Raw genomic sequence first — 17,024 nt, 5'->3', positions numbered from 1 at the left:
CTATCATCTGACGCCTGGCCTTGCAGATACAATAACAATCCTTCCAAAGGAATGTTATGTATTTAGTCCCAGCCGGGCGCACATAAAGCGCAATAAGAAACAGTAAAGAAGTATGAGACTCACCACTAAAAGCTCCACTCTGATTTCAGCCCAGGTTAGAGTCCTCCAGGTGATGATGTCAACCCCGCCCCTGCCCCCCCTCACTTGACCGAGGGGGGCATAGTCCGGCGTCTGTCTGGTGTCTCGCAGAGGGACAAAGAAAAGAGTGCAAAAGAGGGAGATGCTGCCGCTCTTGCTTATATGCGAGGAGTGTGAGGAGGACAGGGAGGCAAGGGAAAGAAGGAGGTTTTTACGTGCTGCACTCCTGGACTGGCAGAAAGTAATAATGTCAGGCAGCTGGTTTTTCAGGTCCTCCCTCCCGCCCGCGGCCAGTGAGGTGTGCCAAAAAGCCGCCATGTTTGTGCAGTCTTATCACGGTCCCACACATCACGCAAATGTAAACTAGCTATATTAGAAGTGCATTAATACTTTTTTTTTTTTTTTTTTACAGATGGCTGCTTTCAATAACAATTCAAAGGATGTGGAAGACTACTTAGATTTTTTTTTTTACAGATATATAATTGTTATTTGGTTTAAAGCAAGGGTGTCCAAAGTGCGGCCTGGGGGCCAGGTGGCCCACAGTTATTTTTTTTTTTTAAATACTATTACAAAAAAAACAAAGATTGGCTTTAAAAAGTAAACAGATGTAATGTAACGAGAAGATTTTGCAATATTGACTATAATAACAAAAATCTGCCATGCAGGCAGTTCTTTTTCTTAAAACTGTCATTGCTCAAAAACTTAAAATCGACAGTTAAAGTTAAAGTACCACTGATAGTCACACACACGCTAGGTGTGGTGAAATCTACTTGCCAACCCTCCCGGATTTTCCGTGAGACTCACGAAATTCAGCGCCTCTCCCGAAAACCTCCCGGGACAAATTTTCTCCCGAAAATCTCCCGAAATTCAGGCGGAGCTGGAGGCCACGCCCCCTCCAGCTCCATGCGGACCTGAGTCGCTTTCCCACAATATAAACAACGTGCCTGCCCAATCATTATAACTGTAGAACGATCGAGGGCGAGTTCTTGGTTTCTTATGTGGGTTTATTGTTAGGCAGTTTCATTAACGTCCTCCCAGCGCGGTAACAACACACAACAACAACAGTCACGTTTTCGTCTACCGTAAAGCAGTTCGTCTGCCGTAAACAGCAATGTTGTGACACTCTTAAACAGGACAATACTGCCATCTAGTGCATTTGATGAAATCACTTTTGTGCGTGCCACACGGCAATGCATCATCAGAGAGGGTGTTCAGCATGGTTAGAAAAATAGTGACAGAGAATAGAACAAGGATGGATAATTCAACCCTTAACTCAACAATGAGTAGATGAGTGTTATATATATATATTTATACATAAAATAAAAGAAATATATATTTATAGCTAGAATTCACTGAAAGTCAAGTATTTATTATATATATATATATATATATATATATATATATATATATATATATATATATATATATATATATATATATATATATATATATGAAATACTTGACTTGGTGAATTCTAGCTGTAAATATATTCCTCACCTCTTAACCACGCCCCCAACCAACCCCCACCTCCCGAAATCGGAGGTCTCAAGGTTGGCAAGTTCGGGTGAAATTACTCTCTGCGTTTGACCCCGTCTGCCACCCCGTGGGAGGTGAGGGGTGCAGTGAGCAGCAATGGGGCCCCCAATCCCAACACTTGATGCTGAGTGCCAAGCAGGGAGGTAACGGGTCCCATTTTTATAGTCTTTGGTATGACTCGACCGGGGTTTGAACTCACGACCTACCGATCTCAGGGCGGACACTCTAACCACAAGGCCACTGAAGCTGATCTAGAGATTGAAGCATTGAAAGTAAAAATAATATATATTGATACATAACTTATTAACACTTTTATGAGTGGTGCATGGCCTTTTCGATCATCGAGACCTTCATTCACAACAACATTGCTTTAAAAGCAATGTTGTTGTGAATTATTTACCAATTTAAGGTTCCAATAACTTCACATCAAATATTACATTTTGGAAAATGTTTTGGGGAAAATATTGCATATTTTGTGTTTTTGACATTTAAAAAAAAGGTTTTCTTTGGGGGAAAAGGGCATATAACATAAAAAAAACCTAAAAATACAACTTTATGGAAACTGATTTATCGGAAGTTGATCTATAGATATTTAAGTGTTGAAAGTGAAAACAATATTAATATATGACTTAATTTTAACACTCATCGGGACCTTTATGATTCACAAAAACTGAGAGGAGCCCTATTGGTTTTGAAAATGAAAACTATCCCAATGGCCTCCACATGCTTTAATTTTTCAGTGTGCAGCCCTCAGTGGAAAAAGTTTGGATACCCCTGATATAGAAGCTGAACATTTTTTTCATATATATATGTTATCATTTTAAGGAAAAGTGTTATTAGTTATTAGTATCAACAGTTTAGCGTTATTTTTCTTACACTGTGCCTTTTTGCGTTAGTTTCACCATATATGCTTTTTTTTGTTAAATTGTATGTATCACCGTGGGACACCTACGCAAAATTGTAATATCCGCAAGTTGTCCCATGTTTCTATTTCTTCTTTTCATTCCATATTCCTATACTGTTTTTTCAGATGATCATATTGCATTGAAGATGCTATTTTGATATGTATATTGTGCATATTTGGTTTGTTGTGTTGAAAATAAAGTTAGTTATTTTATAATAGGATTCTTACTTAGACTTTATTATTTACTTTTTACTTTTTAAATTATACCTCAATTATGTACACTGCTGCTGGAATTTTAATTTTCCTTAGGGAACTCTCCTGAAGGAATCAATAAAGTACTATCTATCTATCCATCTATCCATCTAAGACATACTAAAATGTCTCAGAAGGCCAAAATAAATAATTCATGTTGGTTACGGTTATGGTATTTATTTCCAGCATGCACTTACCTCACCTCAAACATTTCAATACTTGACTTAGGTGTGATCAATAGGTTTTTGCTGTTTTCATGACATATTTCAACTGTTATACGTTCTAAAATATTATCAATAGCAAATTACGTGTTTTTTTTTTAACACTTTGGAGTTCAGGTCCTGCATTAACGCACACCCCTACTCCGTCACTCTTGTTGTTTCTGTTGATGTCATTTAGTTTCTACAGTGTATCCAGAAAGTATTCACAGCGCTTGAATTTTCCACATTTTGTTATGTTACAGTCTTGTTCCAAAATGGAATACATTCATTTTGCCGTCAAAATTCTATACACAATACCCAATAATAACAATGTGAAAAGTTATTTTTTAATGCAAATTTATTAAACATAAAAACGTTTAAAATTCAAATGTCCATAAGTATTCACAGCTCAATATTTTTGATACTTTGATACTTTGTTGATGCACTTTTGGCAGGAATTACAGCCTCAAGTCTTTTTGAATACGATGTCACAAGCTTGGCACACCTATCTTTGGGCAGTTTCACCCATTCCTCTTTGCCAAGTGCACAGCCATTTTCAGATCTCTCCAAATATGTTCAATCAGATTCCAGCCTGGGCCTACTTTTGAGCTTCATGGCAAAGGCCCTAAATACTTATGTACATGTGATTTCTTAGTTTTTTATTTGTTTTGAATTTGCTGAAAATTCTAAAAAAAAAACACTTTTTCACATGATCATTATGGGGACAAAAGGGAATTTATTCCATTTTGGAATAATGCTGTGACATAACAAAATGTGGAAAAAGTGAAACGATGTGAATGCTTTCCGGATGCACTGTATTCTTCCAGATCAAAATCTATTCCTTTTTAGCATAGATCCATTTTTCTGATATAGCGATGATTTTGAAGGGTTCGTTGAATTGTTACTTAGAAGCTTCTGCTGTTGAAATCAATAATTGAACGTGTGTTGTTGGATTTAAAGGGGCACTTAATTTTGGGGGGGAATTGTACCTGTAATTCACAATCATCATGAGAGACAAGAAGACATATGTTTTTTTTAAATGCATTCTAACTCGTAAATAAAAGTCAGCTTACCATAGAGTCAATGGGATATCCTCAATCCCACCCATAAAGCTCTCTAAATAACCATCCAGAGAGTGCCAACAATACTCCGTTTACATTTTGTGACTTGAATATTAACCAAATATTAGTATTAGTGATATTGTTATTGTCAGGTTCAAACACTGATGACATCTATTAAACAAGACAAGAAGCAAGGAATTAAACAGAATTAAATTTGGCTCAATTGAGGAGAGCGCGTCTGGGCTGTACTCTAGTACAGTCTCCCAACACGCTCTGGCGAAAGATTGTACGCCTTGGACCTATTTGGACTTTCCCTGATTACATGGCAACAGCTGTATCTAAGGGACGGGGGTCGTAAACAGCCATCGCCTTTGATTAAAACAGTTCAAACAAAAAGGTCATCAAACAGTTCAAAGAAGCGGTGCCTGGAGGGGAGTCTGGTCCTACTTCCTCTTCGCTTTGTAGATCTCGGGTCAAGACAATATCTTTCTGTTGATTACAATACATGAAAGAAACAGACACCCTCATGTTGCCTTCCATCCTACACAGTGGAGTTTTACAAGCCTTCTGCTTGGTAGGATTAAAGACCGCTTTTGCCTGCTCGCCGGGAACTCATGGCAACACAAAGTTTTGTGATAACTTAGATACAATTATTCTGACAGTTATTATAAGTGCTAACGCAGACAACCTATATTCAGTGGCGTAATGTCACAGACAGTTATAGTTTGTATAGCTATATCGACCTCATAAACTGGCGAGATAGAACGTAAATAATACCTCTCACCTGGATCACAGAAGGACAAGGACATAATCCAAAATGTTGGTCAACGTTGGCATCCAATTTAGACCTGGAAATGGCAAGAAAAACACAAAAAGGCGCATGGTTCCACCCTCCTTTTTTCTTTGCAAGGATTATAAGTAAACAAGAATATATCAACATCCTAACAGTCGGCATCCTAGTGACAGCAGGCATTGTACAGTAAGTGATGTTTTATTATGTTTGTTGACTCTCATGAAGTTTACAGTGAGTAATAATCAGTGATGTTGTGGAAGGAAAACGCAAACGTAGTGATACGTTTGTGGAGTTAATTTGCGCGGCGTATGTTTAAAATGATCAAAATATGCAAATATTACATATTGTTATACATGTGCCTGCTACTACATAACATATTTACTTACAGGTAGAGATGCGTTAAAATGTAATATCGGAAATGATCGGTATTGGGTTTTTTTTATTATCGGTATCGTTTTTTTTATTTTTTATTATTAAATCAACATAAAAACCACAAGATACACTTACAATTAGTGCACCAACCCAAAAAACCTTCCTCCCCCATTTACACTCATTCACACAAAAGGGTTGTTTCTTTCTGTTATTAATATTCGGGTTCCTACATTATATATCAATATAGATCAATACAGTCTGCAAGGGATACAGTCCGTAAGCACACATGATTGTGCGTGCTGCTGGTCCACTAATAGTACTAACCTTTAACAGTTAATTTGACTAATTTTCATTAACTACTAGTTTCTATGTAACTGTTTTTATATTGTTTTACTTTCTTTTTTATTCAAGAATTTTTTTTTTAATTTATTTATCTTATTTTATAAAAAATTTTTTTTAAAGTACCTTATCTTCACCATACCTGGTTGTCCAAATTAGGCATAATAATGTGTTAATTCCACGACTGTATGTATCGGTTGATATCGGTATCGGTAATTAAAGAGTTGGTAAATGTCGAAATATCGGATAACGGCAAAAAGCCATTATCGGACATCCCTACTTACAGGTGTATACAACACATTAATAGAATAGAATAGAATAGAATACAATATATCTTTATTGTCATTGTACATTGTACAACTAAATTGTATGCAAAACTAATTTAGTGCAAATTCATAATAACACATAAAAACATAAGAACATAGATAAATAGATAAAAATACATAAAATACATAAAAATACCAAGCACACAGCTCACATGCACAGTCATTATTGTCTTGTGTTCAGCGACACTATTGCTCTCGGGTAAAAAGTGTTTTTAAATCGGTTTGTCCGGCATTTTATTGTCCTGTATCTCCTGCCCAGTAATGGATGTTTTTGGATGTTTTTTAAGCGCTTTAGGCAGAATAAATAACTACTGTAGGCTCCATTGTAAGCTATTTTTTGATCACATTTATTTACTAGTTAGAAAGCATAAAAAAAGAAAATCATATGTGTGCTTGTCTTACATAAGGATAGTGTATAATAAGCAAAATTCCCCTTTTATGTTGCGATTGTTCATCCGTATAATAAAAAACAAATGTTCCTGATCCTGAGATGGCACGGACTACTTCTATTCCTAAGCGTTCAGGTGTTTCCAAGGACAGTGTTTTCCTGAATTTGTCCACCAACGTCTCAGGAAACAATACAGGGCGATAAAATGTGGCCAAATTCAGGACATGTAGCCAAGCAAGTCCAAATAATGGTTGTTTGGCCTTGGGGGAGGTCAGACTTTGCTTTCTTAGAGTGTTATCATGTTTGTTAAAAATTAACACCTGACCAAAGGGTGTAAGGTAAAGTTGTGTTGGGGACTATGAGCTCCGTTTATGATGAGCTGGGTGACATTTGTGTTGTTTGCAGTCCTGCTATAGAGTAGTCTCAGTATTGTCGCCACTGTAACACACACTGCACTTGTGGTCTGGCCTCAGAACTGTGCTCTCCAGTTACCATCCGGGGGCGACCACAAAGCCAGCTAGTGTGGCTTTGTGAGAAAGTGTAACTGAACTAAAGACACATTGTTCTGATACACTGCACCCCCCGTCCGACTGACAGCATAATAGCATTCCCAGGTGTTCTCACCTCCATGTGTACATCAGAGAACATGCTAAAAGGGCGCAAAGGTCATGTTTCACATATTAAAGATCATTATGTTGGAAAGATGTGCATTATGTCCTACGGCCAGCAGGGGGAAACAACGTCCAGGCAGACCAGCTGTTGTCTGCTAAAAGTGGGAGGACACATTTAAATATCCATCCATTTTCTACCGCTTGTCCCTTTTGGGGTCGTGGGGGGTGCTGGAGCCTATCCCAGCTGCATTCGGGCAGTAGGCGGGGTCCACCCTGGACAAGTCACCACCTCATCACAGGGCCAACACAAGGGTCAATTTAGTGTTGCCAATCAACCTATCCCCAGGTGCATGTCTTTGGAGCTGGGAGGACAGCCGGAGTACCCAGAGGGAACCAATATCCATCCATCCATTTCCTGCCGCTTGTAATTTTTGGGGTCGCGGGGGGTGCTGAAGCCTATCTCAGCTCCATTCGCCGGTAGGCGGGGTACACCTGTACAAGTCGCCACCTCATCACAGGGCCAACACAGATAGACAGACAACATTCACACACTAGGGCCCATTTGGTGTTGCCAATCAACCTATCCCCAGTTGCATGTTTTTGGAGGTGGGAGGAAGCCGGAGTACCCGGAGGGAACCCACGCAGTCACGGGGAGAACATGCAAACTCCACACAGAAAGATCCAGAGCTCGGGATTGAACTCAGGACTACTCAGGACCTTTGTATTGTGAGGCACATGCACTAAACCCTGTGCCACTATATTAATTATTGAAGATCAACTCTACCAGCACAGAGCCAGTGAAGCTTGGCGACAACCACCTGGTAGAAGTGGAGACCTTCACGTATCTAGGCAGTGTGGTGAACCAACAGGGAGGAACGGACACGGACGTGAAACCCCGTATTGGAAAGGCAAGGACATCCTTCATCTGGAGATCCCAACTCATCACAACGCGCACCAAGATTCGCCTGTTCAACTCGAACATGGGATCTGTCCTGCTGTACGGATCTGAAACACAGCGATCAACAACAAAAAAACACCACCAAGAGAGTACAGACGTTCATCATTTCCTGTCTGAGAAGGATCCTCAACATCCACTGGCCGGAAACCATCAGCAAAACAGATCTCTGGCAAAGAACAAACCATGCACCAGTGGAGGAAGAGATCAGGGGGAGAAGATGGGGTTGGATCGGCTACACCCTGAGGAAACCAATATCTAACATCACACCGGGGGCCAGGCCCTGACCTGGAATCCACAGGGGGATAGAAAGCCAGGAAGACCGAGGAACATGTGGAGGAGGGACCAGCAGCTTGATGACAAGCAGACCGGTCATAGAAAGGATGGCCCAGGACACAGGACGATGGTGGGGAGTTGTTGATGGCTTATGCCCCACCAAGGTCTCAGAAGAAGATTATTGATACCATTTTTCAGTTATTTTCTATGCTTCTTTTCATAAATATATGTTTTTGTTGCAGTATGGATTTTGTCGTGATGAAATAATTACATGTAAGAAAAGGAATAGTACTGTTATTGTTTTATTATATTGCTCTCAGTACATTGTCGTATGAAAAAAAAAATTCAGATATTTTTTTAATAAAATATTTGTCCTGTGTTTTATTCTAATTATGAGCATATTCTACAAATGAAAGCCCAAAATTTAAAAAAAAATCATTTAATGGTCTTGAACAGGGACTAATGCGTGGGCTGTATCTAGTGGTGTGCCAAATAATCACTTAATTAAATATTCAAAACGCAGTGTTACTGTTGAAACTGTGCCTTGTTTTTTTCCATGAATATGTAGGCCTACTATGCTACTGTATTTTAATATTGGTTATTATGATGGCACTTGGGGAACTAGGCATTTTCTGAGGTGGTACTTGGTGAAAGGTTTTGAGAACCACTGGTCTTGAAACTGGTTTTGTAGTTACTATCAAATTGATATTAAAAGAGTATTATCCACGTCCAATGGGATGTTAAACCCCTTTACAAAAACATATTAATAAAACATATTTAACACAATAAAACAAATCATAACACATGTCTAAAATTTATTACAAACTTTGCTCAAGTTAAACCCTTTACAAAAATGATTATTATATGTAAAATGTACATGATTAAAACTTTTTTTAAATTTAAAACCCATCTATCCATCCATTATCTACCGCTTATTCCCTTCGGGGTCGCGGGGGCGCTGGAGCCTATCTCAGCTACAATCGGGCGGAAGGCGGTGTACACCCTGGACAAGTCGCCACCTCATCACAGGGCCAACACAGATAGACAACATTCACACTCACATTCACACACTAGGGCCAATTTAGTGTTGCCAATCAACCTATCCCCAGGTGCATGTCTTTGGAAGTGGGAGGAAACCGGAGTACATGGAGGGAACCCACATAGTCACGGGGAGGACATGCAAACTCCACACAGAAAGATCCCGAGCGCAGGATCTAACCCAGGACCTTCGTATTGTGAGGCAGACGCACTAACCCCTCTGCAAACCATGAAATATAATATATGCATAAGGAGTGCTCAAAATTTGATTCACGTCCAAATTGCAATTTTTATTTATTTTGATTGGAAATTGATTCATAATTTTCAAGAACTGCAACAAGTGTTTTTGCAATTTTTTTTAAAGAGTATATTTTTAAATAAAAACATGAAAAACCTATTATTGATATTGTTATTATGATTTACGCTGTTGTTTTGATTAATTTTTTACTTTACTTTTTTTAGTAATGTAATTAATAAGTATTGTATTTTTATGTTTTGTCAATTTTATCCTGAGTTTTGTGAAGTTGGGATTGGGTTGGAGTTGGGGTTGTTTTACTTTCCTTTATTAGACTGATTAACTTTCTGTGATTTTTGTAAATAAAATCAATTAAAAAAAAATAGACACACACACACTTTCTTACAGTCTTGCTTCATCTTGTTGCTGGCACCTCTTCACACCATCGAAACCAAATAAGATACTGTGTGTGTGAATTTTCAAAGATAAAAACACAGGGTGTACTCATTGTGTTGTGATTTATTTTTTTGGCCAACACGTTCAGGTCGTATGTCAGCAGCCAAGGAGAGCTTTTGTAACCTGTAACCTGTTTTTGAAAAGGTTTTATTTATAATTTATAAATACTACATTATGAGAATCGTGTTGAATCGAGCATGGATGTCATGCCAAGAATGAAATTGAATCATGAGGCGCTTGAAGATTCCCCACATCTAATTCTGTATGTAAATATATTATTACTATTTTTTTTTACCCACAACCCTAATGAGGATAACCGGTATCGAAAATGGACGGATGGATATTTCTAATATTTATATAATCTTTAATAGAACAAAAATATAGTGCTGTCAAACAATTTTTTTTTAAATCAGCTTAATCACCCTTGTGATTTTTGATTAATCATGATTAATCAGTTAATTACTTGCCTGCAATATAAACTAAAAAGACCACATATTTTGAGACAAATGCCATAAACGATCTTTTTTCAAAGGTCAAATACTCACAACTTAAATTTACATTGGGTAAATACCACCAGGGATTTCTTTAGAGCAAAATTTGCCACCAGTCTAAGTCTCCTCACTCTTCGTATAACTTTCAGGTATCCACGGTTAAGGTGAAGGAGTATGTGTCGTAAAAATAAATTATGTTTATACATAGTTAATGCTATGTTTTGTGATTAATTACATTAAATTTGACAGCTGTAATTTATAGTGAATACATTAAAACATGATTATATAAGGGTAAAATACTTACAGCATATAACATTTACATCGTAATTTTATAACTTTTTTACAATCACTTGCTTACTCTGGAAAGGAAAATGTGTGATTTGTTAAAGCAATCTGTTAAATTTTTTAAAAAAAGCACATTGAACAAATATTAAGGTTGTATCGTGTCCAGATAAATCTCCTTACAATAAATTACACCAAACATGTCTTTTAAGAATAAGTCTTTATGTCGGTTTTTTTGTGAAACAAAGGACTATCATACTACACAAATAGAAGCAGATACTGTAAGATAGAGACAGAGATCTCTGAGAAAGATGTACAGAACATGACATTACACATACCGGTATCATAGAACTGTAAATTATTGCTTGTTTTGCTACTCTTGTTTTCTGCATTTCCTACAATACAAGACATAGTAGTCACAAAGAAAATATGAAACCAAAAATGACAAACAGCATCTTTTTTTTTTTGTTTGTTTGTTTGTTTTAGTAGGCGCAGAAATGACTTGTCTCCATGACAACAAGAGAAGCCACACACTACTGGGACCGAGCCTCAGCAACATAAAAACTTGGCATATTATGTACAAAAATATACAAAAAGTCACCACGCCGGCCCTGAAGGGAGTTCCCGCCAACCCACTTCCTGTTTTGTTTTCATGTACTGTTCAAGTTGAATGTGGCGCCGATACAAACGGCGATCCGACTTCGCTCATGACGATGAGACCATGATAAAAAGCAATGACGATTTTGTTACGCAAAAACCAACAAAATCGAGGCTGGGGCGGGGGGGGAAACGGGACATCAGACGGACACAAGACAACAAATAAACAGGAGACCACCACAAAACACTGATAGTTAAAGTGCTCACATGCATCTTGTGTTTATTAATGACCCTTTTATGCAACGTTTGTTCTATCACGGGCCATTGTCCTTTGCCATTGTAAAAGAAAAAAAAGTGACAGCAATCACATACATAGTTTTACCACCTTTAAATGCTTCAGAGCTATTTTTCATAGTTCTTGGGACCACGCAAAACTCTCTCAGCAGGCATTAATTGGCCTATGTAATGCCATTTAACAGAAACTAATGGATAATAACGCAAATAAAAAGTGAGATTAATCATATTTGACTTTAGATGGTTGTACTGTTTTGACCCAAATATAAGACTTTTTTGTTTACATGCAAACAAACAGGTGGCGCAAAACAACTTCTTCCCAAGCATTGGTGGGAAAGTTGAAGTCAGTGAAACTTGAGTCTTTGAGTGCTCGTGAGTTAGTGACAGTCGAGTCTTTATCAACCCCTGGTTCAGTGAAACAAGTCTTTGTCAATCTGTGAGTCAGTGAAACTAAAGTCTTTATCAATCCATGAGTCACTGGAACTCCAGTCATTGTCAACCTATGGTTCAGTGAAACTCAAGTCTTTGTCAACCCGTGACTCAGTGACACTCGAGTCTTTGTCAATCCGTGAGTCAGTGAAACTGAAGTCTTTATCAATGCATGAGTCACTGGAACTCGAGTCTTTGTCAACCCGTGAGTCAGTGAAACTTGAGTCTGTGTCAAGTCACAATGACTTAGTGAAACTTGAGTCTTTGTCAATCGGTGAAATTTCAGTCCTTGTCAGTCTTTGTCAATCGGTGAAATTCCAGTCCTTGTCAACCCATGAGTCAGTGAACCTTGAGTCTCTGTCAATCGGTACTAAAACTTGAGTCTTTGTAAATCCGTGAGTCAATGAAATTTGATTGTCAATTTGTAAATCACTAAAACTTAATTATTTGTCAATCCATGAGTCAGTGAATCTTGAGTGTTTGTCAACCTGTGAGTCAGTGAAATTCCAGTCTTTGTCAACTTGCGAGCCAGTGAAACTTGAGTCTTTGTCGATCAGTACTCAAACTTGAGTCGTTGTAAATCCGTGAGTCAATGAAATTTGATTGTCAATTTGTAAATCACTAAAACTTAATTATTTGTCAATCCATGAGTCAGTGAATCTTGAGTCTTTGTCAACCTGTGAGTCAGTGAAATTCCAGTCTTTGTCAACTTGTGAGTCAGTGAAACTTGAGTCTTTGTCGATCGGTACTCAAACTTGAGTCTTTGTAAATCCGTGAGTCAATGAAATTTGATTGTCAATTTGTAAATCATTAAAACTTAAGTCTTTGTAAATCCGTGAGTCAATGAAATTTGATTGTCAATTTGTAAATCACTAAAACTTAATTATTTGTCAATCCATGAGTCAGTGAATCTTGAGTCTTTGTCAACCTGTGAGTCAGTGAAATTCCAGTCTTTGTCAACTTGTGAGTCAGTGAAACTTGAGTCTTTGTCGATCGGTACTCAAACTTGAGTCTTTGTAAATCCGTGAGTCAATGAAATTTGAGTGTCAGTTTGTAAATCACTAAAACTTAATTATTTGTCAATCCATGAGTCAGTGAATCTTGAGTCTTTGTCAACCTGTGAGTCAGTGAATCTTGAGTCATTGTCAACTTGCGAGTCAGTGAAACTTTAGTCTTTGTCGATCGGTACTCAAACTTGAGTCTTTGTAAATCCGTGAGTCAATGAAATTTGATTGTCAATTTGTAAATCACTAAAACTTAAGTCTTTGTCAATCCATGAGTCAGTGAATCTTGAGTCTTTGTCAACCTGTGAGTCAGTGAAACTCGAGTCTTTGTCTAGTAATTGTGAGTCAGTAACACTCCGATCTTTGTAAGGCCGCAAGTCGGTGAAACTTGAGCCTTTGTCAATCTATGAGTCATATAAACTTGATTCTTTCTCAACCTGTGAGCCAGTGCAACTTGATTCTTTGTCAAGTACTCCTGATTCAGTAAAACTTGACTCATTGTCAACCTGTGAAACAATAGTTTCTCAGGTCCTGGTGACAAGAATGTTCCAAATTGTATTAAGTAGACGTTAAATGTGTGGTGCGCAATAGCTACTGATTGTGTTTTACGATGAAATAACGCAAAAATACGTTGAATTTGGCTGTTAGTTGAGTTCCATTACAACTATTGTACAACTCCAACAGTAGTAACTCAGAACGTTCAGTCATTTAAACTAAATTCACTGTATTTCCTCCATAATCCCGCAAAACGGCCACTTTGAATACAGCAACTATGAAGCAACCTTATAGCTTTGTTCGCTTTAGCATGTTAGGCTACACCTATTACGGACAAGTGGTACAAATTTGAAAACTTCTTATTCAGAGTAGCATCAATCTCTTTTTGTTAAGTGTGTGAACAATAAACCTCACCCAAAGAAAGAAATATTAGCTCTATTATTATTGTTATTATTATTAATATTAGTAGTAGTAGCAGTATTGTTGGTTTTTAGCTTGGTTAGCAAGCAGGCTAACTAGTGCGTTTGCCTTTCTCTTTTGTTAGCATACTAGCATGTTTTACTACCTCAGCTACTAACAGATGATTACTCTCACTTTACTTTTGGTTAGTGATTTTTTTTAACGTGTTGTATTACATAAACAAGTACATGGAACAGAGTGGTGTGATGTTACCTTGAAAAGCGTCCATTGAAGAGCTCTCTCAAGCGGCAGCCATTTTGGCTCCCATGAAAACAATACAAAGTAATGTTGAATGGTATGAACACAGCAATACTAATAGATATTTCTTTAGCCTATTTTGACCAACGCGGATTGGTTTTAGCGTCTTAAATAAACGGAAAGGTGACAAGGGTCAAAGTGGTATCCTCCAGTTTATGGAAATACGTGAGAATGTTCGGTTGACATCTCATCAGGCATCTTTAAAGTCTCCCTTTTCCTACAGCGAGGACACAAACGGACATAAAGACGAGCGTTATATTTACAAGCTAGACGTCAAAGAACAATTAAAAAAAAAAAGAAAGAAAAAGAAAAGAGCAGCCGTCAGAACAAAAGCTGAGCTACAGCACTGGAGGTGTCGTAACATTCAAATTATAGGGGAGCGGGAAGAAAACAACTCCTCAGCCGTAAATGTGCTTTTTGACGAGTCAGCATCATGCATTTCCCAAAACAAAACAAAACAAAAAAAAACAACCTCAGCTCAGAATTAAGCATGCAAAAAGTGTATCAAATACACAATAAGAACACACATCTAGTAGTTAAGCAAAAAAAGGAAAAAAAAAAGGAGAAAAGTGAAACTTGTTAGTCACATATGGCGCTCCGTGCAGTGTGGGTATATTCCGTTAGTAGTGTATCACGCAGTAGTGTGTGTGTGTGTGTGTGTGTGTGTGTGTGTACTGTATATACATGCAAACAAGACCTGATATGAACATGAGTGGAAAAAAAAAAAAAACACACATTGTGCATAAAACACCATTCGCATTGAGGTGTGAGCTAACCGGTTAGCGAGCTAGCACTAGCGAGCGTACATGTGAACACCATGGCGCCCCCTGTTGGTGACCCTCGCCCTTGTTGCTGCAAACCAAGGACTTTGGCGGGTCAGTAAAGGGGGGGCACAGTCACTCCAACACCCGCCGCCCACAGGAATGTGAAGACCATGTGTGTGTGTTTGCGTGTGTGTGTGTGTGTGTATGTGTGTGTGTTAGAATCTCATCATTCCCATCCAAGCCACCTCATTCGGCAAAAAACGCCTCATCTGGATCAATGATTGTTGTTTTTTTTTAGGCTGAAATGAGGGGCGTCGCTCTCTGTGAGTGCAAGACAAGAGAGAGAGAGAGAGAGAGAGAGAAAGAGAGAGAGAGAGTAAGAGAGATGTGTTGCAGGTCATAGAGGCGGCCAAAACGAGCGTGGGCCACTGTGTGTGTGTGTCGAGGGGCGCGTCTCTAGTTGAAGACCTTCGGGGGACCGTCCGGGCGTCTGGTCTGCACGATTTCCTGCTTCGGCCGCCCCGCCTCCTCGTCCTCCGTCTCGCTCTCGCACACGTGGACCACCACGCTGGGAGTGGACTCTGTGCCGGCGTGGAGCTCATACTTCTCGCCTGCCATGGTGACACAGTAGATGAGCGTAATGTATCCCAACAGACCAGGGCCAACCAAGTATTTTAAAGGGGAACTGCACTTTTCGGGGAATTTTGCCTATAATTCAAAATCCCCACGCAAGACAAGAACTAGAGATGTCCGATAATGGCTTTTTTGCCGATATCCGATATTCTGGTATTGTCCAACTCTTGATTACCGATACCGATATCAACCGATACCGATATATACAGTCGTGGAATTAACACATTATTATGCCTAATTTTGTTGTGATGCCCCGCTGGATGCATTAAACAATGTAACAAGGTTTTCCAAAATAAATCAACTCAAGTTATGGAAAAAAATGTCAACATGGCACTGCCATATTTATTATTGAAGTCACAAAGTGCATTATTTTTTTTTAACATGCCTCAAAACAGCAGCTTGGAATTTGGGATATGCTCTCCCTGAGAGAGCATGAGAAGGTTGAGGTGAGGTGGGCGGGGTTTTGGGTAGGGGGTAGCGGGGGTGTATATTGTAGCGTCCCGGAAGAGTTAGTGCTGCAAGGGGTTCTGGGTATTTGTTCTGTTGTGTTTATGTTGTGTTACGGTGCGGATGTTCTCCCGAAATGTGTTTGTCATTCTTGTTTGGTGTGGGTTCACAGTGTGGCGCATATTGGTAACAGTGTTAAAGCTGTTTATACGGCCACCCTCAGTGTGACCTGTATGGCTGTTGACCAAGTATGATTTGCATTCACTTGTGTGTGTGAAAAGCCGTAGATATTATGTGATTGGGCCGGCACGCAAAGGCTGTGCCTTAAAGATTTATTGGCGCTCTGTACTTCTCCTTAGTGCTGCAAGGGGTTCTGGGTATTTGTTCTGTTGTGTTTATGTTGTGTTACGGTGCGGATGTTCTCCCGAAATGTGTTTGTCATTCTTGTTTGGTGTGGGTTCACAGTGTGGCGCATATTTGTAACAGTGTTAAAGCTGTTTATACGGCCACCCTCAGTGTGACCTGTATGGCTGTTGACCAAGTATGATTTGCATTCACTTGTGTGTGTGAAAAGCCGTAGATATTATGTGATTGGGCCGGCACGCAAAGGCTGTGCCTTAAAGGTTTATTGGTGCTCTGTACTTCTCCTACGTCCGTGTACACAGCGGGGTTTTAAATAGCAATACATTTTACTTTTTGAAAACGATACCGATAATTTTGAAACTGATACCGATAATTTCCGATATTACATTTTAAAGCATTTATCGGCCGATAATATCAGCAGTCCGATATTATCGGACATCTCTAACAAGAACACATAAGTTTTTCTTTTTTTAATGCATTCTAACTTGTAAACAAACATGAATAAAAGTCAGCTTACATTAGAGTCGATGGGAGGTTCTTTATTCCGCCCATAAAGCCCTCTAAAAAACACCTACAAAAGCACCAACATAGTGTTGTCCCGATACCAACATTTTGGTACCGGTACCAA

At 38.8% G+C, this 17,024-nt stretch overlaps 2 protein-coding genes across 5 annotated transcripts in view; both read right to left on the bottom strand.

Moving 5' to 3' along the window:
• ncmap (non-compact myelin associated protein) overlaps positions 1-8,932 on the bottom strand; it is a 31,713-nt gene extending 22,781 nt beyond the window's left edge. Inside the window, exon 1 of one of the 3 annotated variants that reach the window (XM_061968257.2) lies at positions 7,739-8,932. In XM_061968257.2, coding sequence (XP_061824241.1) covers positions 7,739-7,902 — 164 coding nt within the window. In that variant the 5' untranslated portion in view covers positions 7,903-8,932. Of the gene's footprint in view, positions 1-123; positions 1,385-4,875; positions 4,928-7,738 lie in introns of those variants that run through there. The other 2 variants (XM_061968259.2, XM_061968258.2) reach the window with 2 other exon arrangements.
• A 1,922-nt stretch (positions 8,933-10,854) lies between these two features.
• Positions 10,855-17,024, bottom strand: part of rcan3 (regulator of calcineurin 3) — a 109,454-nt gene continuing 103,284 nt past the window's right edge. For both annotated transcript variants that reach the window (XM_061968255.2, XM_061968256.2), the window contains one exon: positions 10,855-15,564. In XM_061968255.2, coding sequence (XP_061824239.1) covers positions 15,410-15,564 — 155 coding nt within the window. In that variant the 3' untranslated portion in view covers positions 10,855-15,409. The remainder of the gene's footprint in view (positions 15,565-17,024) is intronic.

The sequence above is a fragment of the Nerophis lumbriciformis genome, linkage group LG08 (genome assembly GCF_033978685.3).
Source record: "Nerophis lumbriciformis linkage group LG08, RoL_Nlum_v2.1, whole genome shotgun sequence".
NCBI lineage: Eukaryota > Metazoa > Chordata > Actinopteri > Syngnathiformes > Syngnathidae > Nerophis > Nerophis lumbriciformis.
The sequence above is the reverse complement of the archived record's forward strand: the minus strand, read 5'-3'. Positions and strand labels throughout refer to the sequence as shown.